Here is a 27,110-nt window from a genome sequence, read left to right on the forward strand (position 1 = left end):
GGTGGGTTGGGCCATTCTTTCGTCTGTTTCCTTGCGCTACCTTGCAAACGCGGGAGACAGCGACAGAGCAAAATATATATATATATATATATATATATATATATATATATATATATATATATAAATTCCCTGGGGATAGGGGAGAAAGAATACTTCCCACGTATTCCCTGCGTGTCGTAGAAGGCAACTAAAAGGGAAGGGAGCGGGGGGCTGGAAATCCTCCCCTCTCGTTTTTTTTTTTTTTTTTTTTTAATTTTCCAAAAGAAGGAACAGAGAAGAGGTCCAGGTGAGGATATTCCCCCAAAGGCCCAGTCCTCTGTTCTAAACGCTACCTCGCTATCGCGGGAAATAGCGAATAGTATGAAAAAAAAAAAAAAAAAATATATATATATATATATATATATATATATATATATATATATATATATATATATATATATATATATATATATATCCCTGGGGATAGGGGAGAAAGAATACTTCCCACGTATTCCCTGCGTGTCGTAGAAGGCGACTAGAAGGGAAGGGAGTGGGGGGCTGGAAATCCTCCCCTCTCATTTTTTTTTAATTTTCCAAAAGAAGGAACAGAGAAGGGGGCCAGGTGAGGATATTCCCTCAAAGGCCCAGTCCTCTGTTCTTAACGATACCTAGCTAATGCGGGAAACGGCGAATAGTATGAAAGAAAGAAGAAATATATATATATATATATATATATATATATATATATATATATATTTTTTTTTTTTTGCTTTGTCGCTGTCTCCCACGCCTGCAAGGTAGCGCAAGGAAACAGACGAAAGAAATGGCCCAACCCACCCCCACACACATGCACACACACACACACACGTCCACACACGCAAACATACACACCTACACATATACACACATGCACACAATTCACACTGTCTGCCCCTACTCACCCCCATCGCCACCCCGCCACACACGGAATAACATCCCCCTCCCCCCTCATGTGCGCGAGGCAGCTCCAGGAAAAGATAACAAAGGCCCCATTTGCTCACACTCAGTCTCCAGCTGTCATGCAATAATGCCAGAAACCACAGCTCCCTTCCCACATCCAGGCCTGACAGAACTTTCCATGGTTTACCCCAGACACTTCACATGCCCTGATTCAATCCATTGACAGCATGTCGACCCCGGTATACCACATCGATCCAGTTCACTCTATTCCTTGCCAGCCTTTCACCCTCCTGCATGTTCAGGCCCCGATCACTCAAAATCTTTTTTTCTCCATCTTTCCACCTCCAATTTGGTCTCCCACTTCTCCTCGTTCCGTCCACCTCCGACACATATATCCTCTTGGTCAATCTTTCCTCACTCATTCTCTCCATGTGCCCAAACCATTTCAAAACACCCTCTTCTGCTCTCTCAACCACGCTCTTTTTATTTCCACACATCTCTCTTACCCTTACATTACTTACTCGATCAAACCACCTCACACCACATATTGTCCTCAAACATCTCATTTCCAGCACATCCACCCTCCTGCGCACAACTCTATCCATAGCCCACGCCTCGCAACCATACAACATTGTTGGAACCACTATTCCTTCAAACATAGCCATTTTTGCTTTCGGAGATAATGCTCTTGACTTCCAAACATTCTTCAATGCTCCCAGGATTTTCACCCCCTCCCCCACCCTATGATTTACTTCCGCTTCCATGGTTCTATATATATATATTCTTCTTTCTTTTCTTTCAAACTATTCGCCATTTCCCGCATTAGCGAGGTAGCGTTAAGAACAGAGGACTGGGCCTTAGAGGGAATACCCTCACCTGGCCCAATTCTCTGTTCCTTCTTTTGGAAAAATAAAAAAAAGCGAGAGGGGAGGATTTCCAGCCCCCCCCGCTCCCTCCCCTTTTAGTCGCCTTCTACGACACGCAGGGAATACGTGGGAAGTATTCTTTCTCCCCTATCCCCAGGGAATATATATATATATATATATATATATATATATATATATATATATATATATATATATATATATATAATTCATATATATGTACATACATACATATATATAACCACGAGGATAATGAAACACGATTAGTTCCCAAGTGCACATTCATGTAATTGTCACATCACCTGGGGAGGTATAAGAATGAGATAGAAGACATAGAACAGTCAGTTGATATGCAAGGAAGAAACGTAGCTAAGATGCCATTGGTAAACAAATGTTACTGGATGATGGTTTTCTGGTCTAGCATTGTGCCAGTCATAAAATACTGTACATACTGTAGGGAATATCTTAATCAAAAAATCACCAGAAAATTCTGTGGGCTGTGTTTACAGAATCCCATTTAAAAACTGTTATATGTTTTATGTTGGGTAGACTGTTAAGGATCTTTATGTTAGACTTAAGAACATAAGTATAGTATATGAACAGGACAAGAATCGTATGCTTTGCTTAATCATGTTGAAAATTATGACCTTTGTTTTGACTGAAGTAACTGTAATTTAGTTATTAACTATAACTCCTTTAGCACAAGAAATATAATTCAGTCTTCTATTATTGAATCCACAAAGGATTGTAAAATTTATATTAATGAAGGTCTATACAAACTGAATAGCTTTGTCGTAAGCAAAATTTTTAAACATCCCTTTCATGTCCACATAATGATAAAATTTTTATGACAGGGCATGATGCCAGACCCAAACTTCACCAACCGGTACGCTTCTTTACCTATGGTGTATTAGCTATATCTCTCCTTGTTTATCAACTGCTTGGTCTCTGTCTTCTATCTCTTTCTTGTATCTCCCCTTACGATGTAATCATTACACAAAAGTGCACTTGGGAACTTATTGTGTTTCATTTTCCTCTTACAGCTTGATTGCCCAGCACTCTCTGCACATAGACGCATACACATCACACCACATTGTGACTTATGTTCTTGACCAGTAGCAGTGCTAAAATCTTAGGTGCTACTGGAGCCTCATGAAAGTAGAAGAGACTCATAGGTCAGGAAATAAGTGTATGTATATTATTATTATTATTATTATTATTATTATTATTATTATTATTATTATTTATTATTATTATTATTATTATTATTATTATTATTTTCTTTCTTTTTCTTTCAAACTATTCGCCATTTCCCGCATTAGCGAGGTAGCGTTAAGAACAGAGGACTGGGCCTTAGAGGGAATATCCTCACCTGGGTGGCTGGAAATCCTCCCCTCTCATTTTTTTTTTAATTTTCCAAAAGAAGGAACAGATTATTATTATTATTATTATTATTATTATTATTATTATTATTATTATTATTATTATAAGCTGCAGAAGCTGGTGTCGTGAGTTTGGAGGAATATGCAGAAGATTAATTTTGAAAGTAAATGTAAATCAAGCAAAGGTTAGCAGGGGAGAGAGGCAGGTTGGTTGGAGTGTGACCTTGAATGGAGAGAACCTTTAGAAAGTGGAAAGTGTTAGATACCTTGTAATGGATTCTGCAGCTGATGGAACCATGGAAGCTGAATTAAGCCATAGGGTTGGTGAGAGGGCTATGGTCTTGAGTGTACTGAGGAGTTTGGGGAAAGATAAGTTACTGTCTCTAAGGGAAAAGATGGGTGTGTTTGAGGTTATTGTAGTCCCGATGGTGTTGTATGAATGTAAAGCTTGGGGTGTAGATGAAAAGGTACAGATGTGGACGGATGAATAAAGAATACAGTGCTGGAGGGAAATATATTGTGTAAGATGGGTAGATTGATTTAGTAATGATATGTTAAGAAAGAGATGTTTGGTAGTAAGAGGAGTGTGTTTGAGAGAGATGAAGAGGGTTTACTGAAATGGTTTGGACAAAGGGAGAGGATGAGTGTGGAAAGACAAACCAAGAAGGTATGCATGCAGGAAGCAGAGAGGACAAGGAGACAGGAAGGCTGAATTGGAGATGGAAGAATGGAGTAAAACATGCTTTTAGGGCTCAGGATTATTATTATACTTGATCGCCGTTTCCTGCATCAGCGAGATAGCACCAGGAAACAGACAAAGAATGGCTTATTGGGGCCTGAACATTGAGGAGGGTAAGAGGTGTGCAAGGAATAGAGTGAATTGGAACGATATGGTACAGGGGTTGATTTGCTGTCAATGGACTGATCAAAGGCCTGTGAAATGTTTAGGGTAAACCATGGAAAAGTCTTTGGGGCCCTGGATGTGGATAGGAAGCTGTGGTTTCAGTGCATTATGCATGACAGCTAGAGACTGAATGTGAATGAATGTGGTCTTTTTGTCTGTTTTCCTGGTGCTGCGTCGCTAAGGCAGGGGGCAGTGATGCTGTTTCCTGCGGGGCAAGTGGCACTGAGAATGGATTGAAGGCGAGCAAGTATATATATATATATATATATATATATATATATATATATATATATATCAGCGAACAACAACTGACTCACTTCCCAAGCTCTCTCATCCCCAACAGACTTCATACTTGCCCCTCTTTCCAAAACTCTTGCATTCACCTCCCTAACAACCCCATCCATAAACAAATTAAACAACCATGGAGACATCACACACCCCTGCCGCAAACCTACATTCACTGAGAACCAATCACTTTCCTCTCTTCCTACACGTACACATGCCTTACATCCTCGATAAAAACTTTTCACAGCTTCTAACAACTTGCCTCCCACACCATATATTCTTAATACCTTCCACAGAGCATCTCTATCAACTCTATCATATGCCTTCTCCAGATCCATAAATGCTACATACAAATCCATTTGCTTTTCTAAGTATTTCTCACATACATTCTTCAAAGCAAACACCTGATCCACACATCCTCTACCACTTCTGAAACCATACTGCTCTTCCCCAATCTGATGCTCTGTACATGCCTTCACCTTCTCAATCAATACCTTCCCATATAATTTGCCAGGAATACTCAACAAACCTCTGTAATTTGAGCACTCACTCTTATCCCCTTTGCCTTTGTACAATGGCACTATGCACGCATTCCACCAATCCTCAGGCACCTCACCATGAGTCATACATACATTAAATAACCTTACCAACCAGTCAACAATACAGTCACCCCCTTTTTTAATAAATTCCACTGCAATACCATCCAAACCTGCTGCCTTGCCGGCTTTCATCTTCCGCAAAGCTTTTACTACCTCTTCTCTGTTTACCAACTCATTTTCCCTAACCCTCGCACTTTGCACACCACCTCGACCAAAACACCCTATATCTGCCACTCTATCATCAAACACATTCAACAAACCTTCAAAATACTCACTCCATCTCCTTCTCACATCACCACTACTTGTTATCACCTCCCCATTTGCGCCCTTCACTGAAGTTCCCATTTGCTCCCTTGTCTTACGCACTTTATTTACCTCCTTCCAGAACATCTTTTTATTCTCCCTAAAATTTAATGATACTCTCTCACCCCAACTCTCATTTGCCCTTTTTTCACCTCTTGCACCTTTCTCTTGACCTCCTGTCTCTTTCTTTTATACGCGAGTCAGTTGTTGTTCGCTGATGATACAGCGCTGGTGGCTGATTCATGTGAGAAACTGCAGAAGCTGGTGACTGAGTTTGGTAAAGTGTGTGAAAGAAGAAAGTTAAGAGTAAATGTGAATAAGAGCAAGGTTATTAGGTACAGTAGGGTTGAGGGTCAATTCAATTGGGAGGTGAGTTTGAGTGGAGAAAAACTGGAGGAAGTGAAGTGTTTTAGATATCTGGGAGTGGATCTGGCAGCGGATGGAACCATGGAAGCGGAAGTGGATCATAGGGTGGGGGAGGGGGCGAAAATTCTGGGAGCCTTGAAGAATGTGTGGAAGTCGAGAACATTATCTCGGAAAGCAAAAATGGGTATGTTTGAAGGAATAGTGGTTCCAACAATGTTGTATGGTTGCGAGGCGTGGACTATGGATAGAGTTGTGCGCAGGAGGATGGATGTGCTGGAAATGAGATGTTTGAGGACAATGTGTGGTGTGAGGTGGTTTGATCGAGTAAGTAACGTAAGGGTAAGAGAGATGTGTGGAAATAAAAAGAGCGTGGTTGAGAGAGCAGAAGAGGGTGTTTTGAAATGGTTTGGTCACATGGAGAGAATGAGTGAGGAAAGAATGACCAAGAGGATATATGTGTCGGAGGTGGAGGGAACGAGGAGAAGAGGGAGACCAAATTGGAGGTGGAAAGATGGAGTGAAAAAGATTTTGTGTGATCGGGGCCTGAACATGCAGGAGGGTGAAAGGAGGGCAAGGAATAGAGTGAATTGGAGCGATGTGGTATACCGGGGTTGACGTGCTGTCAGTGGATTGAATCAAGGCATGTGAAGCGTCTGGGGTAAACCATGGAAAGCTGTGTAGGTATGTATATTTGCGTGTGTGGACGTATGTATATACATGTGTATGGGGGTGGGTTGGGCCATTTCTTTCGTCTGTTTCCTTGCGCTACCTCGCAAACGCGGGAGACAGCGACAAAGCAAAAAAAAATATATATATATATATATATATATATATATATATATATATATATATATATATATATATATATATATATATATTTTTTTCATACTATTCTCCATTTCCCGCGATAGCGAGGTAGCGTTAAGAACAAAGGACTGGGCCTTTGAGGGAATATCCTCACCTGGCCCCCTTCTGTGTTCCTTCTTTTGGAAAATCAAAAAAGAAAAAAAAATGAGAGGGGAGGATTTCCAGCCCCCCGCTCCCTTCCCTTTTAGTCGCCTTCTACGACACGCAGGGAATATGTGGGAAGTATTCTTTCTCCCCTATCCCCAGGGGTGTGTGATGTCTCCATGGTTGTTTAATTTGTTTATGGATGGGGTTGTTAGGGAGGTGAATGCAAGAGTTTTGGAAAGAGGGGCAAGTATGAAGTCTGTTGGGGATGAGAGAGCTTGGGAAGTGAGTCAGTTGTTGTTCGCTGATGATACAGCGCTGGTGGCTGATTCATGTGAGAAACTGCAGAAGCTGGTGACTGAGTTTGGTAAAGTGTGTGAAAGAAGAAAGTTAAGAGTAAATGTGAATAAGAGCAAGGTTATTAGGTACAGTAGGGTTGAGGGTCAAGACAATTGGGAGGTGAGTTTGAATGGAGAAAGGCTGGAGGAAGTGAAGTGTTTTAGATATCTGGGAGTGGATCTGGCAGCGGATGGAACCATGGAAGCGGAAGTGGATCATAGGGTGGGGGAGGGGGCAAAGATTCTGGGAGCCTTGAAGAGTGTGTGGAAGTCAAGAACATTATCTCGGAAAGCAAAAATGGGTATGTTTGAAGGAATAGTGGTTCCAACAATGTTGTATGGTTACGAGGCGTGGGCTATGGATAGAGTTGTGCGCAGGAGGATGGATGTGCTGTAAATGAGATGTTTGAGGACAATGTGTGGTGTGAGGTAGTTTGATCGAGTAAGTAACGTAAGGGTAAGAGAGATGTGTGGAAATAAAAAGAGCGTGGTTGAGAGAGCAGAAGAGGGTGTTTTGAAATGGTTTGGGCACATGGAGAGAATGAGTGAGGAAAGATTGACCAAGAGGATATATGTGTCGGAGGTGGAGGGAATGAGGAGAAGTGGGAGACCAAATTGGAGGTGGAAAGATGGAGTGAAAAAGATTTTGTGTGATCGGGGCCTGAACATGCAGGAGGGTGAAAGGAAGGCAAGGAATAGAGTGAATTGGATCGATGTGGTATACCGGGGTTGACGTGATGTCAGTGGATTGAATCAGGGCATGTGAAGCGTCTGGGGTAAACCATGGAAAGCTGTGTAGGTATGTATATTTGTGTGTGTGGACGTATGTATATACATGTGTAAGGGGGTGGGTTGGGCCATTTCTTTCATCTGTTTCTTTGCGCTACCTCGCAAACGCGGGAGACAGCGATAAAGAAATATATACATATATATATATATATATATATATATATATATATATATATATATATATATATGGTATTGCAGTGGAATTTATTAAAAAAGGGGGTGACTGTATTGTTGACTGGTTGGTAAGGTTATTTAATGTATGTATGACTCATGGTGAGGTGCCTGAGGATTGGCGGAATGCGTGCATAGTGCCATTGTACAAAGGCAAAGGGGATAAGAGTGAGTGCTCAAATTACAGAGGTATAAGTTTGTTGAGTATTCCTGGTAAATTATATGGGAGGGTATTGATTGAGAGGGTGAAGGCATGTACAGAGCATCAGATTGGGGAAGAGCAGTGTGGTTTCAGAAGTGGTAGAGGATGTGTGGATCAGGTGTTTGCTTTGAAGAATGTATGTGAGAAATGCTTAGAAAAGCAAATGGATTTGTATGTAGCATTTATGGGTCTGGAGAAGGCATATGATAGAGTTGATAGAGATGCTCTGTGGAAGGTATTAAGAATATATGGTGTGGGAGGCAAGTTGTTAGAAGCAGTGAAAAGTTTTTATCAAGGATGTAAGGCATGTGTACGTGTAGGAAGAGAGGAAAGTGATTGGTTCTCAGTGAATGTAGGTTTGCGGCAGGGGTGTGTGATGTCTCCATGGTTGTTTAATTTGTTTATGGATGGGGTTGTTAGGGAGGTGAATGCAAGAGTTTTGGAAAGAGGGGCAAGTATGAAGTCTGTTGTGGATGAGAGAGCTTGGGAAGTGAGTCATTTGTTGTTCGCTGATGATACAGCGCTGGTGGCTGATTCATGTGAGAAACTGCAGAAGCTGGTGACTGAGTTTGGTAAAGTGTGTGAAAGAAGAAAGTTAAGAGTAAATGTGAATAAGAGCAAGGTTATTAGGTACAGTAGGGTTGAGGGTCAAGTCAAATGGGAGGTAAGTTTGAATGGAGAAAAACAGGAGGAAGTAAAGTGTTTTAGATATCTGGGAGTGGATCTGGCAGTGGATGGAACCATGGAAGTGGAAGTAAATCATAGGGTGAGGGAGGGGGCAAAAATCCTGGGAGCCTTGAAGAATGTGTGGAAGTCGAGAACATTATCTCAGAAAACAAATATGGGTATGTTTGAAGGAATAGTGGTTCCAACAATATTGTATGGTTGCGAGGCATGGGCTATGGATAGAGTTGTGCGCAGGAGGGTGGATGTGCTGGAAATGAGATGTTTGAGGACAGTGTGTGGTGTGAGGTGGTTTGATCGAGTAAGTAATAATAGGGTAAGAGAGATGTGTGGAAATAAAAAGAGCATTTTTGAGAGAGCAGAAGAGGGTGTTTTGAAATGGTTTGGGCACATGGAGAGAATGAGTGAGGAAAGATTGACCAAGAGGATATATGTGTTGGAGGTGGAGGGAACGAGGAGAAGTGGGAGACCAAATTGGAGGTGGAAAGATGGAGTGAAAGAGATTTTGTGTGATCGGGGCCTGAACATGCAGGAGGGTGAAAGGAGGGCAAGGAATAGAGTGAATTGGATCGATGTGGTATACGGGGGTTGACGTGCTGTCAGTGGATTGAATCAGGGCATGTGAAGCGTCTGGGGTAAACCATGGAAAGTTGTGTGGGGCCTGGATGTGGAAAGGGAGCTGTGGTTTCGGGCATTATTGCATGACAGCTAGAACTGAGTGTAAACGAATGGGGCGTTTGTCGTCTTTTCCTAGTGCTACCTCGCACACATGAGGGGGGAGGGGGGATGGTATTCCATGTGTGGCGAGGTGGCGATGGGAATGAATAAAGGCAGACAGTGTGAATTGTGTGCATGTGTATATATGTATGTGTCTGTGTGTGTATATATATGTGTACATTGAGATGTATAGGTATGTATATTTCCGTGTGTGGACGTGTATGTATATACATTGTGTATGGGGGTGGGTTGGGCCATTTCTTTCGTCTGTTTCCTTGAGCTACCTCGCAAACGCGGGAGACAGCGACAAAGCAAAATAATTATAATAAAAAAATATATATATCATACATATTCACTATTTCCCACACTTGCGAGGTACCATTAAGAACAGAGGAGTGAGCCTTTGAGGGAATATCCTCACTTGTCCCCTTTCTCTGTTCTTTTTCTGGAAAAGTTAAAAACGAGAATGTGAGGATTTCAAGTCCCCTGCCCCCTCCCCTTTAGTCACATTTTATGGCATGTATTCCCTTTAGTCATCTTCTACAACATGCAGGGAATGCATGGCAAGTGTTCTCTCTCCCCTCTTATTTTTGATTTTCCAAAAGAGGGAACAGATAAGGGAGGACCATGTGAGGATATTCCCTCCAAGGCTCAGTCCTATGTTCTTAACACTACCTCGCTAACACGGGAAATGGCGAGTATGTATGAAATGTATGATATGAATGTATAAATATATGTGTGTGTGTGTGTGTGTATGAGTGGATGGGTCATTCTTCGTTTGTTTCCTGGTGCCAACTCGCTGATGCAAATAACAGCGATCAAGTATAATAGAAATAATGAAAAACAAGGAATAGAGTTAATTGGAACGATGTAGTATACCAGGGTTGATGTGCTGTCAGTGGATTGAACCAGGGCATGTGAAGTGTCTGGGGTAGACCATGGAAAGTTTTGTGGGGCCTGGATGTGGAAAGGGAGCTGTGGTTTCCGTGCATTATTACATGACAGTTAGAGAGTGAGTTTGAACGAATGTGGCCTTTCTTGTCTTTTCCTAGCGCTACCTCGCACGCATGTGGGGGGAAGGGGTTGTCATTTCATGTGTGGAGGGGTGGTGACGGGAATGAATAAAGGCAGCAAGTACGAATTATGTACATGTGTATATATGTATATGTCTGTGTATGTATATATATGTATATGTTTAAATGTATATGTATGTATATGTGCGCGTGTGGATGTTTATGTATATACATGTGTATGTGGGTGGGTTGGGCCATTCTTTCATCTGTTTCCTTGCGCTACCTTGCTAACGCGGGAGACAGCGACAAAGTAAGATAAAAAAAATAGATAAAAAAATAGGGGATAGGGGAGAAAGAATACTTCCCACTTATTCCCTATGTGTCGTAGAAGGCAACTGAAAGGGGATGGAGCAGGGGGCTGGAAATCCTCCCCTCTCATTTTTAATTTTCCGAAGTAAGGAACAGAGAAGGGGGCCAAGTGAGGATTTCCTTCAAAGGCCCAGTCCTCTGTTCTTAACACTGCCTCGCTAATGCGGGAAATGGCAAATATATATATATATATATATATATATATATATATATATATATATATATGTATTATACATACATAATTGCTGTTTCCCACATCAGAAAGGTTGCGCCTGAAAACATGAAGAATGGCCCATCCTCTCATATACACATATATATATATATACATAAATGCCCACATATGCACATATACATACATATACACACACATATACAGACATTACATACATGCACATGTACTTATTCATACTTGCTTGCCTTCATCCTTTCCTGTCGCACATGTACTTATTTATACTTGCTTGCCTTCATCCTTTCCTGTCGCTACCCTGCCTCACAGGAAAACTGCATTGCTATCCCCTGCTTCATGTAGGTAGTGCCAGGAAAACAGACAGAAAAGGCCATATTTTTCACACTCAGTCTCTTCCCCTGCTTCATGTAGGTAGTGCCAGGAAAACAGACAGAAAAGGCCATATTTTTCACACTCAGTCTCTATCTTTCGTGTATAATGCACCGAAACCACATACACTTCACATTCCCTGGTTCCGTCCATTAACAGCACATAAACCCTGGTATATTATGATTTTTTTCCCAGAAGCTTTATGTTTAAAGTAATGGAGCAATGTGTCTTTGAACCTCATTTTGTGATTGATATAGTGATTGCTGATAGTGAATTAAGTTTGAGGTATGTATTGGCAAAAAGATTTTTATTCTACCCACTTTAGATTTGTTTGACATATATGACAGCATTGACATGATTTAATTGAGATAATTGAAATTGTGAAAAGCATCTGGATATACAATTAAATAATTTTTTTGGTGGGGAAAGGAATCCCTTTTCTACAGCACAACTTTGTATTAGTTGTGATAAAGTAAGAGTGGACTGCATTATGTAATGCTTGTTTCGTAATAAAAGAAGGACCTCATCTCATCAGTTTAATGGTTTTGTAACAAAATAAGGACCTCACGTCATCAGTTTTATGCTATCTTTCCCATGCAAACATTTCTCATACCTGCTTTGTAGATGATTGTTTGATAGCATAATTTCTCTTAAAACTTTAAGCATATTAAAAATGCTCCGTATACTTTGCTTTTAGTCACATTGTTAATTAGGTTTGATAAAGCTTCATAAAGAGCCACAACAGTTACTCTACTCTTCATAGTCACTTTCATCTTTATCTTTTGATATTTACATGGCATAGTTTCTTGTCATGCAAAGAATGGTAGTTAATTCCGTAGACATTGTTATTAGTAGTAGCAGTTTTGTAATCATTATTATTATTATTAATGAAATAAGATCTCTTTTGCACATGCTCCTTCTTCATTTTCTCTTTTACCTCTCCTCTTGAATTCTGATACATGAAATGCATGTACATTCTTTTGAGTTGTTCCTTCCTCCTCTCTTTTGACATATCTGCATAGACATGTTTTCTGTATTATCTTAATGTTTCATTTCTACAATATTTACAAGATTTGAAGTAGATTGTTATGTAACTGATCATACGCTGCATGTATAAAGGTTGGGCCCTTGACAAGCTAGCTCTTTGGGCCAAGATGGCTGACAGTATAATTTAAGATTTGCTTAGTAGATGCAATTTCTGTTATAGTCTATTTGTGATAGATTTATTTTTGACCGAGACAAGATTCATCTTGAGGTAAGAATAATGATTAAAGCAAATTTTTTTTTTTTCAAGAATGTTATTGACCCTCAAATGGCTCTGAACATTAAGGAGGATTCATAGAACTATGGTTTATTAAGAAATGGAAAAATTTGATTTATTCTTATCATTTGATAGGATATATAAAGAAAAGTTAAAGAGAAAGGAAAAACCCGGTAAATCATCCATATTTATTGCTGTACTGAAATTTGAATTTGTTGCGCTGCACGAGCTTGGCTTATTATGCATTGTTGACTTTCACTGACCCATACATTGTCATTTCTTCTCTGTCACCCGCATTGGATTACTGGTAGACAATGAACTTTTCCCAGTGCTAACAGTTCAACATCGCCAAGCCATCACCACCGTGATTACTACCCCAAAGACTTGCAAATTGCTAATTGATGTGGAGCATTCTCCAGGGCCTTACCTGTCCCCATTGTGGTGTTTGAGTAACTGAGACAGTGAGAATTTTTTGGTGCTAATTGTAGTTGCTTGTAACAAAAGATTTCTCTTCATACAAATAAAGTGCATATTTTCACTTTAATGGTGATGTTGGAGCGGAGATTCACCATTTTCTTTCCCAGCTCCACATACGTGTATTGAAAGATTTATCTTAAGCAGCTTCTTGTTACTAGCTATCATTTTGAGAAAAACAAATATTTTATTTACCTCTGTATTTCTCATATGTGTTAATTTGGTTTGTGTTGTACTTATCGGCAGTTCTCATCACATCTAGTGCCTCACATTTTTCTCTCATTTCTTTTAATAGAGCTTTAGCAGTAACAGTCTTTCAGCACTGACATATCAGGATCTATTCCTGATTATATTTTGTGAATATTACAGGTTCAACTTCCATTTCAGTCAACCTTATATTTAACATTTTTCGTCACTTCGCGTTCCTACTCCTCCTCCTTCTTCTCAGGTACTTCTTTGGAGCTTGATGGTTCATTGAACATGGGAGATAAAGGACGATTGTGCATATAATATGAACATTATGCTTTTGTTGTGGTTAACATAATATGTCTAGAGTAACCATATACTTAATAGTCATATAGTTATAAGAAACTTATAAGAAACACTTCACTTATGGTGAACATAGAACCCTGCTTATGAAAATGGTACTCTTGTCATAAAAGTTAGTTACTTATAATAAATGTGATGCTCAAGTATTTGGTAAATGAAGTGATGTCCATGAATTTGTCAGAAATTTTGCTCAGTTTTCATTGCGTCTCCGCTGGTTTGAAAATTTTTATAGGCAACAAAAAGGAGGCCATGCAGTAAATCATGGTATCATGAGTGTTATTGCGACTGTGGCATGGCTCATAGAACCTTACCACAGGAAAAGCTTATTGATTAAAGAAGGTAAACCAGAAATCTATTCAGATCTTACAAAAGTGCTTGAAGAAATCAGCATTGACTAGAACCCTAAATGGAATACTATAACTGGAAACTAACCTGACCACACATCTAAAACAAAATAACAAAAGTCACTGAAATGCTTTGGTACTAGTTCTAACAGTAAGGTCACTGAGATCCCTAGGCGGCAATACCTCATGCAGCACACCTGTTCACTGCAGGCTTCTTGCAAGGCAAATGAATTTCTCTTGAACATCAATGAAACAAAACCCCATAAGTAGATATAAACATAGATAACAGGGAGGGTAGTCTTTTGTTAGTTGTGGAGTCTTGGTAATAGGCCTCCTGGTTTTAAAGCATATGTGGATGAGTGCTGAAGAATATGAGCTGTATCTCTTGTAATTCCAAATTGATCTCAGAGCGGAGAATGTAATTATTGTTTTTTAAAAAGTAAATTACGCGAAGTTTGGCTGCTTTTGATTGATATGTATACAAAGATTAAGCCTTTCAGAAAAACATGCTATTTTCTATTAAGCATGATTCAGTGGAATCATGATGAGTGGAGAGATTACTGAGGTGGGGAACCTACTAAATATGGGAGCTAGGATAACATGGGCTTGTGTATGTTACACCAGGATCTAAAAGGGGTACCATACAGTATACTGCATTTACACATGGGACATTGGACAAGGATTAAATGATCATGTAGGGCATCTTGAAATGTGCAGATACGTATCTTTGGTGTTGAACATGGCTGTTCCTACATCTAGGAAAAATATCCTTTCTTTGCATTAGATGTATGATACTGTAGTTTTTCTGCACATCTTCTCAGATCCATCCATCAAATACAGGAAATTGAATATATTGTTGTTACAATTGGATCATCAACAAATGATGTCATAGATTTATAGATTTAACTGTCATCTGTAAGCTCTTATCATTCCATGTAAGTGTTCACTACCATGGCAAAGTCTCTTATTGCTTGGAAGTATCTCATATACCACAGTAGCATTGTTGGAACCATTGCATGTTGATGAAAGTGTGTGATATGGCCAACATAGATTATGCTCAGAATGTTTCACTGAATGATAAAAATTTCCAAGTTTTTTCACACAAGTTAGAGTATTTAACATAATCTTTCTGTCAGCTTTTACACTGTCTTGCTCGGTGGATGCTCTCAGAAAAAATAGTATGATTTCAAATGGTTGTGCTTAAAAGTTTTTACTTCCGCTGAAGTAGTGTTGTATTATCAGTTTAAAAGGTAACGCATGCCATTGCACATAATTGGTTTTTGATAGACACATTCTAAAACTATCATTGTATTATAAAAAGTTGATTTGACTTTGTTACCAAGTTCTGTGTTACTCACATTTCCAGAACAGCTCAGAGGTCTCCCTAAGAATTTTTCACTTGGTGGTGTGTAAGAGTAGTTCTGGAGAAGATATCCCCTCCTTCAGAAAAATTGTGCACTCTTCAGACACTCATGGAAGCCATTTCCTGCCTTTTAGCACCATGAATTCTATCAGATGAGCTACCTTCAAAATAAGAAACTACCAAAAGTTTCAAGCTTTTCAAATGAAAACTTTGTGTTTAGAATTTTATATGATGGCAGGAAAAAAGTAGATGTAGCAGCTCCAGTGTTACATTCTTTTAGGGAACTCCAATTTCTGTTACAGCATTACAAGAATATTTCAAAAGGCATCATAAGAGAGTTTAAACTGTTCATGACAAGCCTTTTAGAATGTCCCAAAGTGCCTCTCATACTCCTTTCCTCTCCCAGTGTTTAGTGTTTCCTCTTCCAGTTTCATCAATGATAAGTGAATTTTGTAAGGATGAATGTCAGGCTGCTGACGTTAATTCACGGACTCGCCTCAGACTTGTGGAGATAAAATCTGTTTGCCGGAGGTTGATCTCATAGCTTTACTGCTTGTATCTTCCTTATTGTAAGTTGTAAGGATTGTTGACAGAAGTACAATAAACTTGAGCAACTTTTTGAATTTTGTTTTTCTTGAAGTTTTCCCTCTACAATATATATATATATATATATATATATATATATATATATATATATATATATATATATATATATATATTTATTTATTTATTTTGCTTTGTCGCTGTCTCCCGCGTTAGCGAGGTAGCGCAAGGAAATGGACGAAAGAATGGCCCAACCCACCCACATACACATGTATATACATACACGTCCACACATAGCACATATACATACCTATACATCTCAATGTATACATATATGTACATACACACAGACATATACATATATACCCATGTACATAATTCATACTGTCTGCCTTTATTCATTCCCATTGCCACCCCACCACACATGGAATAACAACACCCTCCCCCCTCATGTGTGCGAGGTAGCGCTAGGAAAAGACAACAAAGGCCCCGTTCATTCACACTCAGTCCCTAGCTGTCATGTAATAATGCACCGAAACCACAGCTCCCTTTCCACTTCCAGGCCCCACAGAACTTTCCATGGTTTACCCAAGACACTTCACATGCCCTGGTTCAATCCATTGACAGCACATTGACCCCGGTATACTACATCGTTCCAATTCCCTCTATTCCTTGCACGCCTTTTACCCTCCTGCATGTTCAGGCCCCGATCACTCAAAATCTTTTTCACTCCATCTTTCCACCTCCAATTTGGTCTCCCACTTCTCCTCATTCCCTCCACCTCTGACACATATATCTTCTTGGTCAGTCTTTCCTCACTCATTCTCTCCATGTGACCAAACCATTTCAAAACACCCTCTTCTGCTCTCTCAACCACGCTGTTTTTATTACTACACGTCTCTCTTACCCTATTATTACTTACTCGATCAAACCACCTCACACCACATATTGTCCTCAAACATCTCATTCCAGCACATCCACCCTCCTGCGCACAACTGTATCCATAGCCCACGCCTCGCAACCATACGACATTGTTGGAACCACTATTCCTTCAAACATACCCATTTTTGCTTTCGGAGATAATGTTCTCAACTTCCACACATTCTTCAAGGCTCCCAGAATTTTCGCCCCCTCCCCCACCCTATGATTCACTTCCACTTCCATGGTTCCATCCGCTGCCAAATCCACTCCTAGAAATCTAAAACACTTCACTTCCTCCAGTTTTTCTCCATTCAAACTTACCTCCCAATTGACTTGACCCTCAACCCTGCTGTACCTAATGACCTTACTCGTATTCACATTTACTCTCAACTTTCTTCTTTCACACACTTTACCAAACTCAGTCACTAGCCTCTGCAGTTTCTCACATGAATCAGCCACCAGCGCTGTATCATCAGCGAACAACAACTGACTCCCTTCCCAAGCTCTCTCATCCACAACAGACTGCATACTTGCCCCTCTTTCCAAAACTCTTGCATTCACCTCCCTAACAACCCATCTATAAATAAATCAAACAACCATGGAGACATCACACACCCCTGCCGCAAACCTACATTCACTGAGAACCAATCACTTTCCTCTCTTCCTACACGTACACATGCCTTACATCCTCATTTAAAACTTTTGACTGCTTCTAACAACTTGTCTCCCACACCATATATTCTTAATACCTTCCACAGAGCATCTCTATCAACTCTATCATATGCCATCTCCAGATCCATAAATGCTACAGACAAATCCATTTGCTTTTCTAAGTATTTCTCACATACATTCTTCAAAGCAAACACCTGATCCACACATCCTCTACCACTTCTGAAACCACACTGCTCTTCCCCAATCTGATGCTCTGTACATGCCTTCACCCTCTCAATCAATACCCTCCCATATAAGTTACCAGGAATACTCAACAAACTTATACCTCTGTAATTTGAGCACTCTCTCTTATCCCCTTTACCTTTGTACATTGGCACTATGCAAGCATTCCGCCAATCCTCAGGAACCTCACCATGAATCATACATTATATTATATATATATATATATATATATATATATATATATATATATATATATATATATATATATATATATGTGTATTCCTATGAGTCCACGGGGAAAATGAAACCCAAAAAGTTCCCAAGTGCACTTTCGTGTAATAATCACATCATCAGGGGAGACACAAGAGGGAAATATAACAGTCAGTTTGTATACATCGAAGAGACGAAGCTAGCTTCGTCTCTTATATATATATATGTATATGTCTGTGTGTGTATATATATGTGTACATTGAGATGTATAGGTATGTATATTTGTGTGTGTGGACGTGTATGTATATACATGTGTATGGGGGTGGGTTGGGCCATTTCTTTCGTCTGTTTCCTTGCACTACCTCGCAAACGCGGGAGACAGCGACAAAGCAAAATAAATGATTATATATATATTTTCTAGATGTGAACGTAAAAATGACTTTATGTTCCTATGAAGGAGGTAGTACATTATTTGTATTTGAAAAGATAATCAATGGAAGTGATAGATAATAAGCTTTTCTCTTGTTTAAGATGCTAAAATCAGTCTTTTTAGTTTAGATTACTGACAAATTTCTTGCTATAGTATTGTTTACAGTATTTACATTGTCTTTATTACAATTTTCTAGTTATATTTTTCAGGCTCTGTAGATAAGAGGATAGAACACTTGTCATTATTGAAAACTGTGATAGGTTACCATAGATATATTGCAGAGTGCTTCATGTATCTTGCCATTAGGTAAGTAGTTTATTTTGTTTTTATGTTCTTGATTAATCAGTGGGGAAGGCTATGGTAAAATGGGATGTGTGGGTAAATCACTAACCTTGGCATGCTGTACAGGTGGTCGTGGACTAACGGATATCCACCCAACAGGCGGCAGTACCATGTCAGCTCTGGAGAGTCTCGTCGGCTCATTAGGTGGATCCACTGATGAGAACGATGGGGACATGATTACTGCTGGAGTAACTACCAGTGGAACAACGTGCTACACCAACACGATCTCAGATGACCCTCTAGCCACCCATGACTCAGGTGATGCAGCTGATCTCTGGGCCACTAACCCTTGCACCTCTACTCTGCTTGCTGCCTCTGATCTCACTAACCCCCTGCTGACCAATCACCACCTGGTGCCCACAGCATCTCTACAGCAGGTGACAGCAGTATCAGGAAAGAGCAACAGCATTAGCACGTGTACGTCTCCATCACGTCAGAGCTGTTCCTGCCCACTTTGTGGACGTCACATTGCCCAGAGACGGAGTTTGAAACAGCACCTAATGTCCAATTTCCATAGACTCACTCCTATTAAAGCTGACAGTGTGGTGAAAGAATACCTAGCTATTGTTACTAGATAAAAAAGTAGTTTTCTTATGTGTTTTGTGTCCAGGTTCTAATGATAATGTAACCACTTCTTTATTATAGATCATAGTTTGATAACTTTATTCTCAAAATCTCTAAAGATGATTTTCAGGTCAAGAAGTCTTTTCATATCAGTGGTATTATGTTTTGAATTATTTCCCATTGACAGAATTTTAAACAAATTCAGAAACACAGGAGGTCCAATAAAAAGGAGAGGTTAGTAATCAGTTGTCAGTAATTTGTTAATCCTTACAGATTGATGGCACCAGGTAAATCACAATTAGAATATAGTTTTATCATGTATAATTCAGCCCTGTGACTATCAGGTTTTCGTTTCATAGCTGATTTATGTAGATTTCTTTTTATTATGGTCACATTGGGAGAACTACTTAAATGTTTAATCACTACATTCAGGACTTTGGGTTCCATTCATGTCACCAGTGCCCTGCAGTAATGAAGGATTGTTGTGTATTAGGAACCCTTAGTTTCCATCTGACTGAAAGCATCAGACTTGCTAACATTCCCATTCTGTATTGTCAGGTGAATAGATGTCATTTACTTTTTGTTATCCATGATAAACTGAAATTTGGTTGATTAGATTAACATGGTTTATTCATGGATGAACAAATTTACATCTGAAATTTTAGGTAAGTGCATTGAACTACCACTGAAGGTGATGAGTAAGTGATGTTTGAAGAATCCAAATTGTGTTTAAAAGAAAATCAGTATGATTCTTTAGTATGGATGTATGAGTGCAGTTATGGACTTGATAGTAGCTTATTACTACTTGTAGCCTCAGCATGTAATGGGGGTAACCATATAGTGAAAAACCACTGCACACACAACTTCTGACCCAAGTTTGCTACTGATTTTGAAATTTTAATTGCTATGTGTATTTTTCTGTGTGTTGAATGCATAGTGTTTACCTGGTGATAGAGAGAGAGAGACAGCTTCAACCTCATGCCAGACCAAGGAGTCACTTCTTTTCTGCATAGGGCTCCTGGTCACATACGGGTATCTTGTAGATTAGGATGAACTTGGCAGAATAAGTGGTTTCTGCCTTGTCTTCAGGACCTTATGAGGAGACTGGAGGACATTTTATTAAATGTTTATTTGAACCTCTAGTGACATATATAAAACTGGTCACTTTGTAATCCAACAGCCAGTCAACCCTTTCATTGGAAGATTATATTCAAATTTTGGAGGTTAGAATTAGATATATGAAGAATGCTTTGGGATGAACATTAGGTTTGTATATAGTAAAGAAAGGCTATGTAAATATCAAGTAGGATGAAGAGATGATGTTTTAGAAAGAATTTTATACTGAATGATAATACATTAGCAGAAGAATATACATAAAGCATTAATAAACTGGTTATATAGAAAATGTGTAGAGGAAAAAATGCAGTTAAATCATGCTGTGTTAATTTTTGAAAAATTAAACTAAGTAGAGAATTGTTGTGAGGGTGCTTGTCATCGTATCACCTTAACACAGGGAACTCCTTTTTTTTGATAGATTTGAGATGGATATTTAATGATGTTGATACATTTCAGGATGTTTTGATAGAATTGTTTCATAAAACTGCAGGGCTCTTCATAGATTAGGATACCAAGTTGAGGTTTTACAAGAAAACTTTGATGAAGAAAACTTAACTCTTTTATGCATTAGCATAAGCTGTTGGTATGGTGTCCTAGGTATGTATTTAGATGAAGAAAGCTTAACTCTTTTATGCATCAGCATAAGCTATTGGTATGGTGTCCTAGGTATGTATTTAGATATCTCTGAAGGACTTTTGGATGGTTGAAATGCAGGTAATATATTTATGAAATTGACAGGGTGTGCTTTTTGCACTCAGGGTAATGTACCTGCACAGTTTGGGTATAGATATCAAATGTACGCATCAAGTCTTGATTGATATCGACTAGTGTGCAGATTCACTGCTCGAAACTGTAGGACTTTGATCTAATTTCCATACTTGGATTTCATTTTGCAAGTATCTAATATACCAATGAATAGATGCCGGGTACGCTCTTAAGGGGTTAAGCAAAAATCAGTCATCTTGAATCAGGTAGATGAGTGCATTTGCAAGAGCACATGATAGGTTGACTGAAATTGAGATTATGTTGTGTATTGGATGTTCTTCATGAATTCATCATATGAAGTTTTCCTGAAAGTGGTGTATTCTGACAACTCTCTATAATTTTGATAAAACATCCATTTTATTACTCACACATAAGAATACAGTTGTAAATGTGTATTCATAACTGAACTTTAAATCAGGTGTTGCAGTACTCTACCTACACAAGTTACACTGTGAGAGAAAAGTCACCCTTAGCGAGCTGTATCTTTGGGAGTACAGTCTCATCAAAGAACTTCTTACTCCGAAGGAGTCTACATTCTCCTGCTTTGCGAAGAAGGGCAGCTGTTGGCTGCAGGAGCCTTAAGAAAGAGGACTTTGATAACAAATACGAGGACTTTTTCATGGGAATTGTTCCTGCGGTAGATTTGTAAAGATAGATAAAAAAGAAAAAATTTTAGTATTGAAATAAAGAGTGTGGTTGAGAGAGCAGAAGAGGGCGCGTTGAAATGGTTTAGACATGTGGAGAGAATGAGTGAGGAAAGATTGACAAAGAAGATGTATGTGTCAGAGGTGGAGGGAACAAGAAGTGGGAGACCGAATTGGAGGTGGAAGGATAGAAAGAAAAAGATTTTGAGCATCAGGGCCTGAACATATAAGAGGGTGAGAGATATTCCGTTGTTGACGTGCTGTCAGTGGACTGAACCAGAGCATGTGAAATGTCTGAGGTAAACCATGGAAATGTCTGTGGGGCCTGGATGTGGATAGAGATCTGTGGTTCCAGTGCATTGCACATGGCATTTAGAGACTGAGTGTGGGCGAATGTGGCCTTTGTCTTTTCCTAGCACTGCTTTGCTGAAGCAGGGGTAGCAGTGCTGTTTCCTGTGGGGTGGGGGTAGCACTGGGAATGGATGAAGGCAAGGAAGTAAGAATATATACATGTGTATATATGTATATGTCTTTGTATGTGTATGTATATGTTGATATGTATATATATGCATATGTATATGAGCGTGTATTAGTGGATGGGCCATTCTTCATCTGTTTCCTGATGCTACCTTGCTGACACAGGAAAGGGCAATCAGGTATAATAGATGAATAAATGATAGATAAAGAAATAAATAAAACTGGATATTTGGATTCACTGGTGTAAGTTTTAGATCTTAAAGATAATTTTAGCAAGGTAAATTATAGCACAGCTCACTGCTCTTCAAGGGATATGGAAACCCCAGTGGTCAGTGCTGACAAAAAGTCTTTGTAACAGCTGTTAATTCTCTGTGCCAAGAGCTTCTAATTCATTTATGACTGCTAAAAAAAATCACGAGCATTATTACTTTCAATATATAGATGTAAATAGTAGTCCCAACTGTTTTGTATGGATGCTAGGCATGGGCTATGGAAGAGGGTGAATGCATTGCAAATCAAATGTCTGAGGATGTCGTACAAGCTCTCCCCTACTTATGACCTATGTGACTTATGACCATTCTTACATACAACCAGAAAAAGAAAATATGAATTAAAAAGATAAAAATTATGGAATAACTAAGGAATCTTAAATAAAAGGTTAGGTTGAAATAACTAAAGAATCGTAAATGAAAGGTAAAAATAAACTGCAGAACCATATAATAAAGCTGGTTAATAAAAAAAACAAGATGGTCATGATAGAAATTGATTAGGCTATAAGAATGCTGTACAGGTATACGAATTCTACATACCTTGCTGACATACTCCAACTTACCTCCATTTCGAGACCTGACCAGTCGGCCAGAATGGAACTTGGATATAACTCCAACTTACATCCATTATGAGACCTGACCAGTCAGCCAGAACAGGAATTGGGCGTATGTCATGGAGGGGGTGTATAGTGTGAGGAGGATTTATCAAGTATGAAATGATAGGGTAAGAAAAAGATGTGGTGATAAGAGTATTGAAAGGTCTGAAGAGAGTGTGCTGAAATTGTTTGGCTATGTCTTTGTCTTCTCTTGGCACTACTTTACTAATAAGGGATAATGGCAAACATGCATGAAAGAAGAAGAAAAAAATTCCAAGGTACCTTTGGTTGTATTTTCTGTACCTTTTTGGTGTTTCTCATTCCCCAAATTAAGTTGGCCTCTTTTGCTCTTCGCATTGTTTAGGAAGACATGACATTAGGGAACTGCGCTGATGTGCAGAAGTGTGTGGCATGCAAAAGGTGGTATGATGAAGTTGGGGTGCAATTAAAAGAGAAAGAGAGGTGTATGGTTGTTTCTCTCAAGGAAAGAGTGTGAGTGATTAGTGGATATACAAGAGAAAGCAGCAGGAGGTCAATAAGAAGGTAGAGTAAGAAAATGTTTTGGAAGGAGTTTTATAGTGTGGGAACAAATGGGAACATTGGTGATGGGGTGTATACAGTAGTGTTAACAGGCAGAGTTGAGGTGAAGAGGAGATGGAGTGAGTACTTTAAAGGGTTGTTGAGTGTGTTTGATAAATGGATGGGAGCTTATGTCAGGGAGGTATGCAAAGCGAGGAGGTTAGGCAAGGGTTTAGGGAAAAGAGAAGAGGTGGTGAAATGTAGCAAGGCAGAAGTAGTTGATGGTATTAGAGCTTAATTTCTTTATATATAAGGGGCGACTTTGTGTTGTTGATTGGTTTGTTGACATTTTGATTGAATTAATGGATCATGGTGATGTGTCCAAAGATTTTCAGAATGCTTACAAAATGCAGTTGTTTAAAGGCAAGGGAGACAAGGGTGATTGTTCAAATTACAGAGGTGTAATTTTGCTGAGTTTGTGTAGGAAGTTGAATGGAAGAATGATATTTGAGATGTTGGTGGCATGCACAGAACATCAGACTTGGTTTTGGGAGTGTTACAGGACGTATGAATCAAGTGTTTGCTTAGAGTCACTCTTACCCATCTATGTTCTGGACATCACCCATCCCCACAACACTATAAACACCTTTGTTTTATATCAAGACCCATCATTTCCACAGTTTTACTACCATAATGAAGACACATAGCAATTTCTGCTCAATTCCCTTGCTTTTTCTGCACATTCATGCACTCTTTTAACAAACTACACTTTATGCTTGTGATCATGACATGTGATTTGGCCTGAGTACTGCAAAAGTCTCATACAGTCTTTGCCACAGGTTAAGGTGCAAGCTGAAACTATGACATTTTCTAAAGTTAAGTGACCTGAGGAATGTAATTACTTTGTTACATTCCCCTTCCTCTTGATGCAGCCCCATTAGCCTGTTGGGAACATTGTCAAAAATTCTGGAGTAGTTCTGGGAAAAACTACCCCGTAACTGTTTAATTGCCATCTCAAGCTTTGGTACAGAAGACATTTCCATATCTCATAGTAGTTGCTTTACAATGAACCACAGCTTTTGAATTGGGTTTAAGATGGGGCTGTTTACAGCCAGTCCTTGAAATAAATAACTTCATTATCTTTGAGCCATTGTTTGACAGACCTAGCCACGTAGCTTGGATCCCCATCCTGCATAAATATTTTTGTCTTTGCACTTTCAAATGAATCAGGGAAATGGTCATTGACTGAATTAAAGTACACTACATGGTTCATTTTCAAGTTCTTTGGTAAGACTACTAAATAACAAACACCATAGTAGCTGAAACAGCTTCAAACCACAGTAGAAAGAAGGTGTTTTACAGTCTTTCTTATGTACTGTGACAGGTGTGAGCCAAGCAGGATGGCCTGTACGACCTCCCTCTGGTGCTAACCATCACACGAAATGTCATTTTGTCACTCCACAACATGGTTTTCAGTGTTTCTTGGTCCCAAACCTTGTATTTCTTGCAAAATTTCACTCATTTATTGTTTTGAGTGGCAGCCAATAAAGGCTTATGTTAGGCACAAAAACTCCGAAATCCCAAGTCTTTATGAAATAACTTTTGAACACTCTTTAACAGGATGTCTGTGAGGATGTTGGAGTTCTGCTTGATTTCACAAGCCTCTACATTTTATGAGTCCTATGAGATGTTAATCTTGACCTTCCAGACCTGGGAAGATGAGCTGGTGAAATGGACTCTCCAAATTACTTAAACCACTTCACCAACCTTTGGATGCTTTGCTGGCAGACACCTGTTTGCTCAGTGATAAATTTCAAAGCATGCTTTGCTTTGTATAGAGCTGCCACTGCTGCAATATCCTCCCTCATTTTAACATTCCTTAACATAATGGGATGGCAAAATAGGTAGGTAACTGTGGACAAATATGGAGAAAAAATACAAAACAAGTGGAAACAAACAAATAAAAAAAAGATGAGCCTCAAAGTTGATAGATGTAGACTGATGGTTATGCATTATTGCAAAACATGATTTTGGAAAGAGGGGCAAGTATGAAGTCTGTTAGGGTTGAGAGAGCTTGGGAAGTGAGTCAGTTGTTGTTCGCTGATGATACAGCGCTGGTGGCTGATTCATGTGAGAAACTGCAGAAGCTGGTGACTGAGTTTGGTAAAGTGTGTGAGAGAAGAAAGTTAAGAGTAAATGTGAATAAGAGCAAGGTTATTAGGTACAGTAGGGTTGAGGGTCAAGTCAATTGGGAGGTAAGTTTGAATGGAGAAAAACTGGAGGAAGTAAAGTGTTTTAGATATCTGGGAGTGGATCTGGCAGCGGATGGAACCATGGAAGCGGAAGTGGATCATAGGGTGGGGGAGGGGGCGAAAATTCTGGGAGCCATGAAGAATGTGTGGAAGTCGAGAACATTATCTCGGAAAGCAAAAATGGGTATGTTTGAAGGAATAGTGGTTCCAACAATGTTGTATGGTTGCGAGGCATGGGCTACGGATAGAGTTGTGCGCAGGAGGATGGATGTGCTGGAAATGAGATGTTTGAGGACAATGTGTGGTGTGAGGTGGTTTGATCGAGTAAGTAACGTAAGGGTAAGAGAGATGTGTGGAAATAAAAAGAGCGTGGTTGAGAGAGCAGAAGAGGGTGTTTTGAAATGGTTTGGGCACATGGAGAGAATGAGTGAGGAAAGATTGACCAAGAGGATATATGTGTCGGAGGTGGAGGGAACAAGGAGAAGTGGGAGACCAAATTGTAGGTGGAAGGATGGAGTGAAAAAGATTTTGTGTGATCGGGGCCTGAACATGCAGGAGGGTGAAAGGAGGGCAAGGAATAGAGTGAATTGGATCGATGTGGTATACCGGGGTTGACGTGCTGTCAGTGGATTGAATCAGGGCATGTGAAGCGTCTGGGGTAAACCATGGAAAGCTGTGTAGGTATGTATGTTTGCGTGTGTGGACATATGTATATACATGTGTATGGGGGTGGGTTGGGCCATTTCTTTCGTCTGTTTCCTTGCGCTACCTCGCAAACGCGGGAGACAGTGACAAAGCAAAAAAAAAAAAATTAAAAAAAAAATGATTTATGCTGTTGATGCAAGACTTAGTGTATTACACTTGCCAGGGTCTCTATAAGAGACACAAAATGATGTCCACGATGAGTTAGTCGACGACCCTCTTGTGCCTTAACTTTTGAAACAGACTTTAGAGGGGACTCCTGTATTAGGACGCAAGCATTTTTCTTTATGCAAATTTACCATTTCTCACATAAGCAAGGTATCACCAGGAACAGTTAAAGAAATGGCCTTATTCTGTCATATCTCCTCACTAGTTGTATTGTACAATAAACCAAAACCAGGAAGTAAATATATTTTTCATGCAAATTCACCTTTTTTCACTTTA

The 27,110-nt window shown here is 39.4% G+C and overlaps 1 protein-coding gene across 1 annotated transcript; it reads left to right on the plus strand.

Moving 5' to 3' along the window:
• Window positions 1-2,863: 2,863 nt before the first annotated feature.
• On the plus strand, window positions 2,864-19,574 carry LOC139748627 (uncharacterized). The gene is made up of 2 exons (XM_071661824.1): window positions 2,864-2,991; window positions 18,862-19,574. Exons 1-2 carry the CDS (start codon window positions 2,955-2,957, stop codon window positions 19,338-19,340), a joined length of 516 nt encoding a protein of 171 aa, XP_071517925.1. The 5' UTR covers window positions 2,864-2,954; the 3' UTR covers window positions 19,341-19,574.
• Window positions 19,575-27,110: the final 7,536 nt, after the last annotated feature.

This window comes from Panulirus ornatus, chromosome 5, assembly GCF_036320965.1.
Source record: "Panulirus ornatus isolate Po-2019 chromosome 5, ASM3632096v1, whole genome shotgun sequence".
Taxonomy (NCBI): domain Eukaryota; kingdom Metazoa; phylum Arthropoda; class Malacostraca; order Decapoda; family Palinuridae; genus Panulirus; species Panulirus ornatus.

What these genes read in the sequence shown, in the direction of transcription:
- LOC139748627 (XM_071661824.1), top strand. Translation starts at nt 2,955, where the DNA reads ATGAAAGTAGAAGAGACTCATAGGTCAGGAAATAAGT. An exon ending in TCATAGGTCAGGAAATAAGT is followed by an intron (nt 2,992 to 18,861) that starts GTATGTATATTA and finishes TCCACCCAACAG; the next exon opens with GCGGCAGTACCATGTCAGCT.